We start from the raw sequence: 15526 nt of genomic DNA, 5'->3' as shown, positions 1-15526 counted from the left end.
GCCCATGTTGACTCCAATGATTCCCACAGTTGTCAAGTTGGCTGGATGTCCTTTGGCTGATGAACCATTCTTGATACACAAGAAACTGTTGAGCATGAAAAACCCAGCAGCATTGCAGTTCTTGACACAAACCGATGCACCTGGCACCTACTACCATACCCCGTTCAAAGGCACTTAAATATTTTTGTCTTGCCCATTCCCCCTCAATGGCACACAATCCATGTGTAAAAGAAAACCTTAACCTGGCTCCTCCAGTTCATATATGGATTGAAGTGGATATAACAGGTGACTTCAATAAGGGATAATATAATTCACCTGGTCAGTTTGTCGTGGAAAGAGCAGGTGTTCCTAATGTTTTGTACAATCGGCGTAAACGCATGTTTTGTATTTTAAACAGTACATAAATATTTCACTAGGGGGCGACCAAGTTGTAAACTACTTGGAGCGCTTACACTGATGAACATGGGGTGCGTTCGTAAATTCCCTCAGGCTATATACTCCGATTTCAGAACACTCTCGTCTGAGTGTGCCAAAGAATTATGAATTTACGAACGCTCAACACCCGTATATGGCCAGTGTCAGTAAACGTCGGCAAAAGTGCGTAATTAAATTGTTGCCAGCAGCACAGTTGCAGTCACCAACGCTCTGGATAACATGAAAACAGCCTAACCATCTCTGCTAGGGTGAGAGATGGTCAGTGATGTGAACTCTCATTTTCGTCTGGAAGTAGCTTGCAAGCTAGCTAGCTTTAGCCAGTTAGCTTGGGTGCTTGACAGCCAGAACACTCGGATCAACCCCACTCCTCGACCAGAGCGTCCAGTGTGCTCTCTGATTTTACGAACGGACAATTCAATTCAAGGGCTTTATTGGCCGTTAACATTGCCAAAGCAAGTGAGGAGACAACATACAAAGTGATTTTACGAACGGACAATCTGACAAAGCTCTGAGCAGACTCTGACTGGATGCTCTCTGGCATTCCAGAGTGAATTTACGAACGCTCCCCGGATAGAACAAGGCCGCGCTTGTTTTTGTTGGACCTATGTTGCCATGACAACAGCGCAAGTTCTATCCCTATTTTGAAAGCGTTTTCCACTGGCACATTTGCTTCCTATTTACAAACTTTCTCAGAAAATACTAGGCACCGAGGTGTATCATGGCTGATCCAGTGGCAACGACGACCGAAGGGCCACCAACGGATGGAAAATCAGTCAATCTCATTGGGAATGTAAATATAATTGTTACAACAGGCAGGCATATTTACCCTAGAAATACGCCTACAGTAATTTCTCAGTTGAATAGATGCACATTGAACCATCAGTTGTCACGGGCATAACACTAGAGGGCTGGGTTGCTACCTGGTTCATTTTCACAGCTGTTGAGAAGAGTATCAAGAGCCGAGCCTGTTCCTGATGACGACGAGGAAGAGGAGGAGGAGCTTCCCCCACCACCACCACTAATTCCACGAGGCCCTCTAGTGAATTTACATTCTCGTATTGTCAATTCACATTATTATGCTTAGTTAACTGGAATATAGATTTTACACCTGACATGCATATTATTATTACATTAAAGGACTGTAGTGTTTAAAATAGTATCTTTTGTTTACAGAAAGGATGTCTAACAGTCCATCTGAAAAACTGCAGGGATTTCAATAAAAACTGTATCCTTCTCAGTGACCCCTAACAGTGAAATCATTAGACCCTATTCACCATGCCAAAGCTCCGTGTGCTAACTGGGGTAGTTAAGTTAGGTCACCTAGCTATCTTAAGATCAATGCATGCCAAAGCTTTGTGTGTGTGTCCGTGTGCTAACTGGGGTAGTTAAGTTAGGTCACCTAGCTATCTTAAGATCAATGCATGCCAAAGCTTTGTGTGTGTGTCAGTGTGCTAACTGGGGTAGTTAAATTATGCCATCGTAAGTGGCCCTGGATAAGTGTCTGCTAAATGACTAGTAAAATGAGTGTTTTCATGAGCGTTGTGTTCCCAGCTTCCATAAAGAAAGGCACCCAGGGCTTCCTGAGGGCGAGTATTGGGGAGAAGGTGAAGTGCACTATGGTCCAGCCCTACAAGGACTCCAAGGCTGAGCGCTCCAAGTTCCCCCTCTGCTTCAACGAGTGGAAGTATTTCTCCATACAGGTAAGTCGGTATATTAGTTGATGCTCTAGCCAACTTCTCTCGGTCTGGATTCATGTATTGGTCATGACAAAGGAGTTGGCTCCACTGCAGGTACAGTATGGGGCCAGCTATTGCAATACTGTATTGAGAAAGTTGTAAGAATCTTATTTTCCGTATCTAACAGGACAGGTTCTTCCTCTGTCCAAGACCTGAACACAATCAATCAATAACTAATTTGTATGTTTCAGATTCCTAAGAGCACTGATGACACGCTGGGTGTCTGTGAGTCACACCGTCTGGGGCTGGAACTCATCTTCTTTGAGCAGGACACCGGCGTTCCCAAGCTCATAGGAAAGACCTTTGTCAGACTGCTGGACATCCTCGGTGTGAGTGACACGGACAGGAGCGATGGGGACGGAACCCACCGCCACTTCATGCTCACCATGCCATGTTTAAATGGGATAATAATAAAATGATGATCATTAGAGTGAGTGTACAAAGCTGTCCAGGACTCAACACGTGTGGATGTCCTCCACTAAAGAACCAATGGGTTCTTTCCATTTTAGCTTCCAGTCGATGGTACAAGTATTGTCATTCACCTGCTGCTAGAAGGCTGGCCTGCAGCACCAGATATCAACCGTCTTGTCCTCTGTCCTGTTCTCTAATCAGAAATCACAAATGAACCACCTGCTGGAGCTGAGGCTCAAGCGCCAGGTACAGAATATGAATCCGACACCATGGTCCACATGTGGGAGAGTTATATCATGTTCAATAGGAGTTTTGTACAATGGATTCCTGTATTGACACACGCAATAAAAGCCGACTTGTTTTCCAGGTCATCTGTAAGCTGGAGATGGAGATGGTGATTGCGTATGGATCCCTGGGTTACGGATACTCCCACCAGGTTAGAGGGAGACACATCAGTGTTTGTGTAGATGTAGAGGAAGAATTGATCTTGCCTATCTATTATTTACTCCCTAGTTGAAGCACCCAAATAGAAACATGGAGAGCCTAGTGGAGCGCTCGCTCTTCCTCCGCTGTCCACCACCGGACGACCGCAAAGACCATCACTAGTGAGACACGGACACACTCAAATACTCTACATGAATTCTTAACTATTGACATTCTGACACTGTGACCCTTTTGTGTGAGTTTTTCCCCCTAGATTTGACAGACCGATATACTGCCATGTAACATATCGCTCCCTGTGTCTACAGTAATGTGGTCACTCCTAAGCCAGTACCTTATTCAGACTTCATCGCAGCGCTGATGTACAGAGAGACCACCAACCCAGACAACAGGACGACTTACCCCTCAAACAGCACAATATCCCCCATCATCCTGGAATGTATGGAGAAGAGGGGCAGGTACGGTTTATTATGGAATCTCATTCTGGGTTCAAAGGTCAAAGTGTATACTGTTTTCAGCCCATTTTCTGAAAATGATGCATAGTAGCTACACTAACAAAACAAATGTCTACTGTCCAAAAACTGCCTTAGTGAATGAATTATATCCAAGGTAAGTGGAACATAACGTTAAATAACCATAATATAAAAGGATCTGATATTGCTAAGTGGTCAATTTAGTGTTATCTTAGAAAGAACAGGAAGGATGCAGGTAGAAAACGTCCCAAATGATTCCCTATTCCTTACAGTGACAATAAAACGTAGGTGAACCTTTTTTGGAGTTACCTGGATTTCTGCATAAATTGGTCATCAAATTTAATCTGATCTTCATCTAAGTCACAACAATAGACAAACATAGACTAACTTAAACTAATAACACACAAATGATTGTTTTGTTGTTGACTATACTGAAAACATAATTTAAACATTCACAGTATAGGTTGGAAAAAGTATGTGAACCCCCAGGCTAATGACTTCTCCAAAAGCTAATTGGAGTCAGGAGTCAGCTATCCTGGAGTCCAATCAATGAGATTGGAAATGTTGGTTAGAGCAGCCTTGCCCTATAAAAAAACACTCCAAAATTAGCTTTTGCTATTCACAAGAAGCATTGCCTGATATGAACCATGTCTCAAACAAAAGAGACCTCAGAAGACCTAAGAATTTTACTTGCATAAAGATGGAAAGGGTTACAAATCTCTAAAAGCCTTGATGTTCATCAGTCCACGGTAAGACAACTTGTCTATAAATGGAGAAAGTTCAGGACTGTTGCTACTCTCCCTAGGAGTGTCCGTCCTGCAAAGATGACTGCAAGAGCACAGCGCAGAATGCTCAATGAGGTTAAGAAGAATCCTAGAGTATCAGCTAAAGACTTACAGAAATCTCTGGAACATGCTGACCAAGTCGCTAGGTGTACGGTGTTTCCTCCGACACATTGGTGAGGCTGGCTTCCGGGTTGAGTGTTAAGAAGCAGTGCGGCTTGGTTGGGTTGTGTTTCGGAGGACGCATGGCTCTCGACCTTCGTCTCTCCCGAGCCCGTACGGGAGTTGTAGCGATGAGACAAGACGGTAACAATTGGATACCACGAAATTGGGGAGAAAAAGGGGGTAAAAAAAAGAAGAATGGTGTGTATGGGAGGACACCACGAAAGAAGCTGAGGGTCTTTGGGCTGGTTTGCTAACTACCTCTCTCAAAGAGTGCAGTCTATAAAGTCAGGAAATCTGCTGCCTGTCACCAAGGGAGTACCCCAAGGCTCGATCCTAGGCCCCACACTCTTCTCAATTTATTAGGAAGCTCTCATCCATTTATACTCAGCTGGCCCCTGCCCGGATTTTGTGTTAAATGCTCTACAACAAAGCTTTCTTAGTGTCCAACAAGCTTTCTCTACCCTTAACCTTGTTCTGAACACCTCCAAAATAAAGGTCATGTGGTTTGGTACGGTGTGAATACTACCTCAGGGCTTTGAGCTTGAGGTAGTCACCACATAGTCACCTCATAGAAGTACTTGGGAGTATGGCTAGACGGTGCACTGTCCTTCTCTCAGCACATATCAAAGCTGCAGGCTAAAGTTAAATCTAGACTTGGTTTCCTCTATCGTAATCGCTCCTCTTTCACCCCAGCTGCCAAGGTAAAAATCTGTCGTTCTGCCCCTGAACAAGGTAGTTAACCCACTGTTCCTAGGTCGTCATTGAAAATAAGAATTTGTTCTTAACTGACTTGCCTACTTAAACAAAGGTTAAAAATAAATTAAAAAAGATTACGGACACTTAATTTATAGATGGGCAGGTAAGAGTGCTCTTGAGTGGCTAGATGTTCTTTACCATTCAGCCATCAGATTTGCCACCAATGCTCCTTATAGGACACATCACTGCACTCTATACTCCTCTGTGAACTTGTCATCTCTGTATACCCGTCTCAAGACCCACTGGTTGATGCTTATTTATAAAACCCTCTTAGGCCTCACTCCCCCCTATCTGAGATACCTACTACGGCCCTCGTCCTCCACATACAACACCCGGTCTGCCAGTCACGTTCTGTTAAAGGTCCCCAAAGCACACACATCCCTGGGTCGCTCCTCTTTTCAGTTTGCTGCAGCTAGTGACTGGAACGAGCTGCAACAAACACTCAAACTGGACAGTTTTATCTCCATCTCTTCATTCAAAGACTCAATCATGGACACTTACTGACAGTTGTGGCTGCTTTGCATGGTGTTGTCTCTACCTTTTTGCCCTCTGTGCTGTTGTCTGTGCCCAATAATGTTTGTACCATGTTTTGTGCTGCTATCTTGTTGTGTTGATACCATGTTGTTGTTATGTTGTGTTGTTACCATGCTGTGTTGTCATGTGTTGCTGCCTTGTTATGTTGTTATCTTAGGTCTCTCTCTATGTTGTCTCTCTTGTTGTGTATTGTGTTTTGTTCTATATTTATATTGTGTTTTTAAAAATGTTAATCTCAGGCCCCCATCCCTGCAGGAGGCCTTTGGTAGGCCGTCATTGTAAATAATAATTTGTTCTTAACTGACTTGCCAAGTTAAATAAAGGTTTTGAAACAGTTTTGTAAAGAGGAATGGTCCAAAGTTTCTCCTGACTGTTGTTCAGGTCTGATCCACAACTACAGAAAACGTTTGGTTGAGGTTATTGCTGCCAACCAGTTATTCAATCCAAGGGTTCACATACTTTTTCCACTGTGATTGTTTGCACAGTGTGTTCAATAAAGACATGAAATTGTATAATTGTTTGTGTGTTATTAGTTTAAGCACACCGGTTTGTCTATTGTTGTGACCTAGATGGAGATCAAAATACATTTTATGACCAATTTATGCAGAAATCCAGGTATTTCCAAAGGGTTTACATACTTTTTCTTGACACTGTATATAGTGAATTCCTTTTGACCAGAGCCCTGTGGGATGTAAAGGAACCAGAGCCCTGTGGGATGTAAAGGGACCAGAGCCCTGTGGGATGTAAAGGAACCAGAGCCCTGTGGGATGTAAAGGAACCAGAGTCCTGTGGGATGTAAAGGAACCAGAGCCCTGTGGGATGTAAAGGAAACAGCCCTGTGGGATGTAAAGGAACCAGAGCCCTGTGGGATGTAAAGGAACCAGAGCCCTGTGGGATGTAAAGGAACCAGAGCCCTGTGGGATGTAAAGGAACCAGAGTCCTGTGGGATGTAAAGGAACCAGAGCCCTGTGGGATGTAAAGGAAACAGAGCCCTGTGGGATGTAAAGGAACCAGAGCCCTGTGGGATGTAAAGGAAACAGCCCTGTGGGATGTAAAGGAAACAGAGCCCTGTGGGATGTAAAGGAACCAGAGCCCTGTGGGATGTAAAGGAACCAGAGTCCTGTGGGATGTAAAGGAACCAGAGCCCTGTGGGATGTAAAGGAAACAGAGCCCTGTGGGATGTAAAGGAAACAGAGCCCTGTGGGATGTAAAGGAACCAGAGCCCTGTGGGATGTAAAGGAACCAGAGCCCTGTGGGATGTAAAGGAACCAGAGCCCTGTGGGATGTAAAGGAACCAGAGCCCTGTGGGATGTAAAGGAACCAGAGCCCTGTGGGATGTAAAGGAACCAGAGCCCTGTGGGATGTAAAGGAACCAGAGTCCTGTGGGATGTAAAGGAACCAGAGTCCTGTGGGATGTAAAGGAACCAGAGTCCTGTGGGATGTAAAGGAACCAGAGTCCTGTGGGATGTAAAGGAAACAGAGCCCTGTGGGATGTAAAGGAACCAGAGTCCTGTGGGATGTAAAGGAACCAGAGTCCTGTGGGATGTAAAGGAAACAGAGTCCTGTGGGATGTAAAGGAAACAGAGCCCTGTGGGATGTAAAGGAACCAGAGCCCTGTGGGATGTAAAGGAAACAGAGCCCTGTGGGATGTAAAGGAAACAGAGCCCTGTGGGATGTAAAGGAAACAGAGCCCTGTGGGATGTAAAGGAAACAGAGCCCTGTGGGATGTAAAGGAAACAGAGCCCTGTGGGATGTAAAGGAACCAGAGCCCTGTGGGATGTAAAGGAAACAGCCCTGTGGGATGTAAAGGAAACAGAGCCCTGTGGGATGTAAAGGAACCAGAGCCCTGTGGGATGTAAAGGAACCAGAGCCCTGTGGGATGTAAAGGAACCAGAGCCCTGTGGGATGTAAAGGAACCAGAGCCCTGTGGGATGTAAAGGAAACAGCCCTGTGGGATGTAAAGGGATCAGAGCCCTGTGGGATGTAAAGGAAACAGAGCCCTGTGGGATGTAAAGGAAACAGTTACCTGTGGGATGTAAAGGAAACAGAGCCTTGTGGGATGTAAAGGAAACAGCCCTGTGGGATGTAAAGGAAACAGAGCCCTGTGGGATGTAAAGGAACCAGAGCCCTGTGGGATGTAAAGGAACCAGAGCCCTGTGGGATGTAAAGGAACCAGAGCCCTGTGGGATGTAAAGGAAACAGCCCTGTGGGATGTAAAGGAAACAGAGCCCTGTGGGATGTAAAGGAAACAGTTACATGTGGGATGTAAAGGAAACAGAGCCTTGTGGGATGTAAAGGAAACAGCCCTGTGGGATGTAAAGGAAACAGAGCCCTGTGGGATGTAAAGGAACCAGAGCCCTGTGGGATGTAAAGGAACCAGAGCCCTGTGGGATGTAAAGGAACCAGAGCCCTGTGGGATGTAAAGGAAACAGCCCTGTGGGATGTAAAGGAAACAGAGCCCTGTGGGATGTAAAGGAAACAGTTACCTGTGGGATGTAAAGGAAACAGAGCCTTGTGGGATGTAAAGGAAACAGCCCTGTGGGATGTAAAGGAAACAGAGCCCTGTGGGATGTAAAGGAACCAGAGCCCTGTGGGATGTAAATGAACCAGAGCCCTGTGGGATGTAAAGGAACCAGAGCCCTGTGGGATACAAAGGAAACAGCCCTGTGGGATGTAAAGGGACCAGAGCCCTGTGGGATGTAAAGGAACCAGAGCCCTGTGGGATGTAAAGGAAACAGCCCTGTGGGATGTAAAGGGACCAGAGCCCTGTGGGATGTAAAGGAACCAGAGCCCTGTGGGATATAAAGGAAACAGCCCTGTGGGATGTAAAGGGACCAGAGCCCTGTGGGATGTAAAGGAACCAGAGCCCTGTGGGATGTAAAGGAAACAGCCCTGTGGGATGTAAAGGGACCAGAGCCCTGTGGGATGTAAAGGAACCAGAGCCCTGGTCAAAAGTAGTGCACGAGAAAGGGAATAGGGTACTATTTGGAACGGATTCCTAATGTTAAGTTATTACCCCCATGATGCCCAGGCTACTGCAGATGCACGAGGAGATGGAGGCGTTTGAGTCGTCCGAGGACTCCCTGCAGTACCTGGAGAAACTGGTGATGAAGAAAGGGATTAGAACCGGTACCCCCTGGAGGATGAACAAGAGGTTCAAGGTCTGTCTGTCTGTAACTCAACTCTCTCTCTATTTTTCTATCAACTCAGTTCATTCAGGAAGTCCTATACAGATTTCTCATTATTAATTTCCTGAATTGGCCACAATCGTAGTGTGTGTTCTCTGTAAATGCTTTATTTACACTAACCCTGTGTGTATATTCAATTCTATGTCAATGACCCTCTTGGTTGAGCTGTAGGGCAGTGTTGTGTCCTGTAAAACAGTATATCTGAGAGGGTTTTGTCTGGTGTGTGTTTGCAGGTTCTCTCTAAGTGGAGGAAAAAGGCAACGATGGTCTCCAAGCTGCTCAATTTTGGAGGCTGTTCAGAGGCGGCGAAACAACAGAGAGACAACATGTTGCCCACAGGGCCATTGGGTTGGTCAACCTTTCACTCACGGACACACACACTCACGGACACACACACACTCACGGACACACACACACACTCACGGACACACACACTCACGGACACAAACACTCACGGACACAAACACTCATGGACACAAACACTCACGGACACACACACACTCACGGACACACACACACACTCACGGACACACACACACACTCACGGACACAAACACTCACGGACACAAACACTCACGGACACAAACATTCACGGACACACACACTCACGGACACAAACACACACACACACTCAAGGACACACACTCTCACGGACACACACACTCACGGACACACACACTCACGGACACACACACTCACGGACACAAACACTCACGGACACACACACTCACGGACACAAACACACACACACACTCACGGACACACACTCTCAAGGACACACACACACTCATGGACACACACACTCACGGACACAAACACTCACGGACACAAACACACACACACACTCAAGGACACACACTCTCACGGACACACACACTCACGGACACAAACACTCACGGACACACACTCTCAAGGACACACAAACACTCACGGACACACACACTCACGGACACAAACACACACACACACTCACGGACACACACTCTCAAGGACACACACACACTCATGGACACACACACTCACGGACACAAACACTCACGGACACACACACTCACGGACACAAACACTCACGGACACACACACTCACGGACACAAACACTCACGGACACACACTCTCAAGGACACACACACACTCATGGACACACGCTCACGGACACACACACTCACATACATGGCTAAACTTGGCAACGGCAAAAAGACAGATAGGATGTTGCATATGGATTTCTCTGGTTAATATCAATATCCATGGCAGTGCTGATTTTGATGTCACTGTTTTTATGTTGCAGGTGTGACTCCCCCTGTGCCACTTTTAAATTGCCTTGCCATGCAACAGGTACTGCTGATCTCAAATCAAATAAAATTGTATTTGTCACATACACATGGTTAGCAGATGTTAATGCGAGTGTAGCGAAATGCTTGTGCTTCTAGTTCCGACAATGCAGTGATAACCAACAAGTAATCTAACTAACAATTCCAAAACTACTGTCTTATACACAGTGTAAGGGGATAAAGAATATGTACATAAGGATATATGAATGAGTGATGGTACAGAGCAGCATAGGCAAGATACAGTAGATGGTATCGAGTACAGTATATACATATGAGATGAGTATGTAAACAAAGTGGCATAGTTAAAGTGGCTAGTGATACATGTATTACATAAGGATGCAGTCGATGATATAGAGTACAGTATATACGTATGCATATGAGATGAATAATGTAGGGTATGTAAACATTATATTAGGTAGCATTGTTTAAAGTGGCTAGTGATACATGTATTACATAAGGATGCAGTCGATGATATAGAGTACAGTATATACGTATGCATATGAGATGAATAATGTAGGGTAAGTAACATTATATAAGGTAGCATTGTTTAAAGTGGCTAGTGATATCAGGATACATCATTTCCCATCAATTCCCATTATTAAAGTGGCTGGAGTTGAGTCAGTGTCAGTGTGTTGGCAGCAGCCACTCAATGTTAGTGGTGGCTGTTTAACAGTCTGATGGTCTTGAGATAGAAGCTGTTTTTCAGTCTCTCGGTCCCAGCTTTGATGCACCTGTACTGACCTCGCCTTCTGGATGATAGCGGGGTGAACAGGCAGTGGCTCGGGTGGTTGATGTCCTTGATGATCTTTATGGCCTTCCTGTAACATCGGGTGGTGTAGGTGTCCTGGGGGGCAGGTAGTTTGCCCCCGGTGATGCGTTGTGCAGACCTCACTACCCTCTGGAGAGCCTTACGGTTGAGGGCGGAGCAGTTGCCGTACCAGGCGGTGATACAGCCCGCCAGGATGCTCTCGATTGTGCATCTGTAGAAGTTTGTGAGTGCTTTTGGTGACAAGCCAAATTTCTTCAGCCTCCTGAGGTTGAAGAGGCGCTGCTGCGCCTTCTTCACGATGCTGTCTGTGTGGGTGGACTAGTTCAGTTTGTCTGTGATGTGTATGCCGAGGAACTTAAAACTTGCTACCCTCTCCACTACTGTTCCATCGATGTGGATAGGGGGGTGTTCCCTCTGCTGTTTCCTGAAGTCCACAATCATCTCCTTAGTTTTGTTGACGTTGAGTGTAAGGTTATTTTCCTGACACCACACTCCAAGGGCCCTCACCTCCTCCCTGTAGGCCGTCTCGTCGTTGTTGGTAATCAAGCCTACCACTGTTGTGTCGTCCGCAAACTTAATGATTGAGTTGGTGGCGTGCGTGGCCACGCAGTCGTGGGTGAACAGGGAGTACAGGAGAGGGCTCAGAACGCACCCTTGTGGGGCCCCCGTGTTGAGGATCAGCGGGGAGGAGATGTTGTTGCCTACCCTCACCACCTGGGGGCGGCCCGTCAGGAAGTCCAGTACCCAGTTGCACAGGGCGGGGTCGAGACCCAGGGTCTCGAGCTTGATGACGAGCTTGGAGGGTACTATGGTGTTGAATGCTGAGCTGTAGTCGATGAACAGCATTCTCACATAGGTATTCCTCTTGTCCAGATGGGTTAGGGCATCTGTGTTTATACACACACACACACACACACACACACACACACACACACACACACACACACACACACACACACACACACACACACACACACACACACACACACACACACACACACACACACACACACACACACACACACACACACACACACACACACACACACACACCAAGACCGAGAGTATCTTTCATGTGTAATTTCTTCTGCTGTTTCCTTACAGGAGAAAATACCCTTAGTCAATGAGAACGAAGTGTCTGAAATGAGCAAGCCTGCATCTCCCAGAGAGACCCTGGCTGCAGCATCTGGCCTGTCCACATGTATGGCCTCCACCCAGGTTGCCCAGTCAGCCCCATTCTCTCCACCTCCATCTGATCAATATACCACACCGCCAACAGTAGCCACCCCACCTACATCAGCCGTGGCCCATAAGGCATCTCCCCCTAGCAGTATGGCCTCCAGCTCCATGGACCACCTTGTCCAGTCCAGGGCCACCTCTTCCCCCAGACACGTCACCCTGGTCCTGCCTGAGGGTCCCGCCACCCCAGCTTCCACCTCAGCCTCCACCTCCGCTCAGCCCAGTACCAGACACATCCCTAAACCCACCAATGTGGCCGCAGTCCCCGTTCCCATCCACCTGACCTCCCTCTGTGTTCTTACTACCCTGGAGGAAGAAGGAGAGGAGGAAGAAGGAGAGGAGGAAGACGGAGAGGAGGAAGAAGGAGAGGAGGAAGACGGAGAGGAGGAAGACGGAGAGGAGGAGGTCGGGAAGAAAAAGGAGGTGCATGCTACAGTATCGTCCTCCCTCCTCAAGACGCTCTCCTCTCTGACGCTGACCCCCGAGGTGGCCCTCCATGCCACCCTGGTGCACTCGCACCAACAGAGCAGGCATGGGCAGCTGGAGGAATGTCGGCCAACTAACCCCAGCTACCAGCAGGAGGAGTGTCATCCAGCTAACCCCAGCTACCAGCAGGAGGAGTGTCATCCAGGTAACCCCAGCTACCAGCAGGAGGAATGTCAGCCAGCTAACCCCAGCTACCAGCAGGAGGAGTGTCATCCAGCTAACCCCAGCTACCAGCTGGAGGAATGTCAGCCAGCTAACCCCAGCTACCAGCCTTACCAGGAGAGCCCGTCCAGGGGGAAGAGTGACCGAGACCAGGGGAGGACTGGTAGTGGTGCCGCTGGAGGAGTGAGGGAGTCAGGGTGGACCCAGACCCAGAGAGAGGCTGCTGGAATGGGCAGCATTGGAAGTCGGTGGAAGCTGAATTTTGCTGGGCTTGGCTCTCTTGGTTCCGGAGGGCAGAGGAGGGAAGAAGATGCCCCATGCAGCAGCACTGCCTTCAGGTCCCCTACACTGATCGACCTGGCCCCACCACGGCTGCTGGGGGCCTGGACCGAGAACATTGCCACTGTGTCGACACCCATAGGAGGGGGTGGGGGAGGCCTGGACTGGAGATCTGGAGGTCTGCCTGCTGCCCAGAGAACCAGCCCGACTCTCTGCTCTCAGTTAATCTCCCCCCTGTCCATCCCGCCGTCATCCGACCCTCTGAGCCAAAGCCCTCTGACGCGCTCCCCCCTGCCGCACCTCGGCTCACGGGCCACTGACACACCTTCTCCAGACCTGGAAACCTGGACCCTACATAGTTCTCCCTTCCTCGGTGGCATGCTGTGTGAGTCCAACCCTCCAGATCTACGTGTAGGCCAAACCAGCGGTGGCAGCAACACTGACAGGAACACCCAGAGACCAGGAGGAGCCAGCTCCAGCACAGAACCACTCACCACACTCAACTCCTGGCTCAGCAGTGACAATCTCCCCACTGGAGCTGGCTCAGACTCTGGACAGTGGTCCCTCCTCTCAGAGATCGACATGTCACCACTCCGCAGCGGACTGGTCTTCTCCCCCCTTACCCCCATCTCGACCTCCGACCCCCTCACCCCCAGCTCCTCCCCTACCAGAAGCACCAGAGGCGGCAAGCCAGGCAAGGAGAGACCCAGGGTCGTGGAGACACCGCATTCCCCATATCACAGGCGCAACAGAGACCACAGAGATTATTATGGGAAGATGTAGCAAAAATATATATTTTTTGTCAGCCTATTTTGTCAAGTTCATTGCCTTTTACTTGGGAAATGATCTGATTCGGTTATCTAAGTATTAATTCACATTTTTATTTTATCAAAGAATTTAGTTAAAGATGAATTATGTTTTTTTATTGATAAAATAGGACAGGGCATCTAACGCGGAACTAATTTAATGAGGGGTTTTGTTTCAGTGAAAGCAGAGGAATATTTTGACCGCAGGACCGTTCCCAAACTTTGGTATGTGCATTCATTCTCGGGAATTTCTTTTTTTATAATAAACTGTTCCCAACCTGAATAATTTCATATCATTTACGTAAATTGAATAAGCACAATTAATGAAAATTATGCTAAATTATTTTCGTCGCGTACTGCATGCATAACGTTACTTTGATACTGGCTTGGCTTGTTGAATATTCACTTCCTAAATATTGTCACATTCTAAAGCAAGCTAACATAAACATTGCATAAAGCGAGTTGACTACGTTTTCTATTTGCCATTTGCATTAAATTAGTTTGCTCACTAACCTCTGAAATATGCGCTGTAAAATAATGGCATTTGCTAGAAATACCAAGTATTCCCGAAAACAACCTCCTTAACATATCCCCAACAACCTCAAAGTTGCTGCTAGTGGTCGGCTCATATAGATGGTGTGTGATTATGCGGTTAGGACAGCAGCGTCTAACACGTTTTAACAGATCTGTGTCCAGACTGAGTCTCGTACTTTAACGTGGCTGATTTAGCGACTCACTGACTCCATCCAACCAGTGTCAGAGTAGCGAACAGAGACGTTACCATTATATGACTTGTGCTTCTGTCAAGTGATGACAAGCAGATGATGCCTGTACTATAAGACAGCAATGTGCATGATCCTAGATAACCACAGCCTTTCATGGTTGTAGTTCATTCACAAGACAAGGGAAAGATGACAACCTGGTTGCTCCTCAGCCCTCTAGGTGGTTGGTGCTGGCCTGGTGATAGTCTGCCATGGAGAGAGATGGGAGTAATGTTACATCATCTCTCTAGGTGGTTGGTGCTGGCCTGGTGATAGTCTGCCATGGAGAGAGATGGGAGTAATGTTACATCATCTCTCTAGGTGGTTGGTGCTGGCCTGGTGATAGTCTGCCATGGAGAGATATGGGAGTAATGCTACATCATCTCTCTAGGTGGTTGGTGCTGGCCTGGTGATAGTCTGCCATGGAGAGAGATGGGAGTAATGTTACATCATCTCTCTAGGTGGTTGGTGCTGGCCTGGTGATAGTCTGCCATGGAGAGAGATGGGAGTAATGTTACATCATCTCTCTAGGTGGTTGGTGTGGTTGGTGCTGGCCTGGTGATAGTCTGCCATGGAGAGAGATGGGAGTAATGTTACATCATCTCTCTAGGTGGTTGGTGCTGGCCTGGTGATAGTGCTGGCCTGGTGATAGTCCATGGAGAGAGATGGGAGTAATGTTACATCATCTCTCTAGGTGGTTGGTGCTGGCCTGGTGATAGTCTGCCATGGAGAGAGATGGGAGTAATGTTACATCATGGCCTCTCTGGAGAGAGA

The 15526-nt window shown here is 47.3% G+C and overlaps 1 protein-coding gene across 1 annotated transcript; it reads left to right on the top strand.

Annotated features, from left to right (window-relative positions):
• The first annotated feature begins 971 nt into the window (after positions 1-971).
• On the top strand, positions 972-15508 carry LOC124019580. The gene is made up of 13 exons (XM_046334965.1): positions 972-1225; positions 1373-2135; positions 2363-2500; positions 2784-2828; positions 2950-3018; positions 3096-3187; positions 3332-3481; positions 8765-8894; positions 9155-9269; positions 10208-10254; positions 12124-14216; positions 14934-15283; positions 15447-15508. Exons 2-11 carry the CDS (start codon positions 1944-1946, stop codon positions 13966-13968), a joined length of 2823 nt encoding a protein of 940 aa, XP_046190921.1. The 5' UTR covers positions 972-1225; positions 1373-1943; the 3' UTR covers positions 13969-14216; positions 14934-15283; positions 15447-15508.
• Positions 15509-15526: the final 18 nt, after the last annotated feature.

This window comes from Oncorhynchus gorbuscha, unplaced genomic scaffold, assembly GCF_021184085.1.
Source record: "Oncorhynchus gorbuscha isolate QuinsamMale2020 ecotype Even-year unplaced genomic scaffold, OgorEven_v1.0 Un_scaffold_633, whole genome shotgun sequence".
In the NCBI taxonomy this organism is placed as follows: Eukaryota; Metazoa; Chordata; class Actinopteri; order Salmoniformes; family Salmonidae; genus Oncorhynchus; species Oncorhynchus gorbuscha.
The sequence above is the reverse complement of the archived record's forward strand: the minus strand, read 5'-3'. Positions and strand labels throughout refer to the sequence as shown.

Bases quoted from the DNA above. Each gene is read 5' to 3' on its own strand.
- LOC124019580 (XM_046334965.1), top strand. From the start codon at position 1,944: ATGACTAGTAAAATGAGTGTTTTCATGAGCGTTGTGTTCCCAGCTTCC. The intron at 2,136-2,362 runs GTAAGTCGGTAT...TGTATGTTTCAG, and splicing joins GGAAGTATTTCTCCATACAG to ATTCCTAAGAGCACTGATGA. The intron at 2,829-2,949 runs GTACAGAATATG...CTTGTTTTCCAG, and splicing joins AGCTGAGGCTCAAGCGCCAG to GTCATCTGTAAGCTGGAGAT.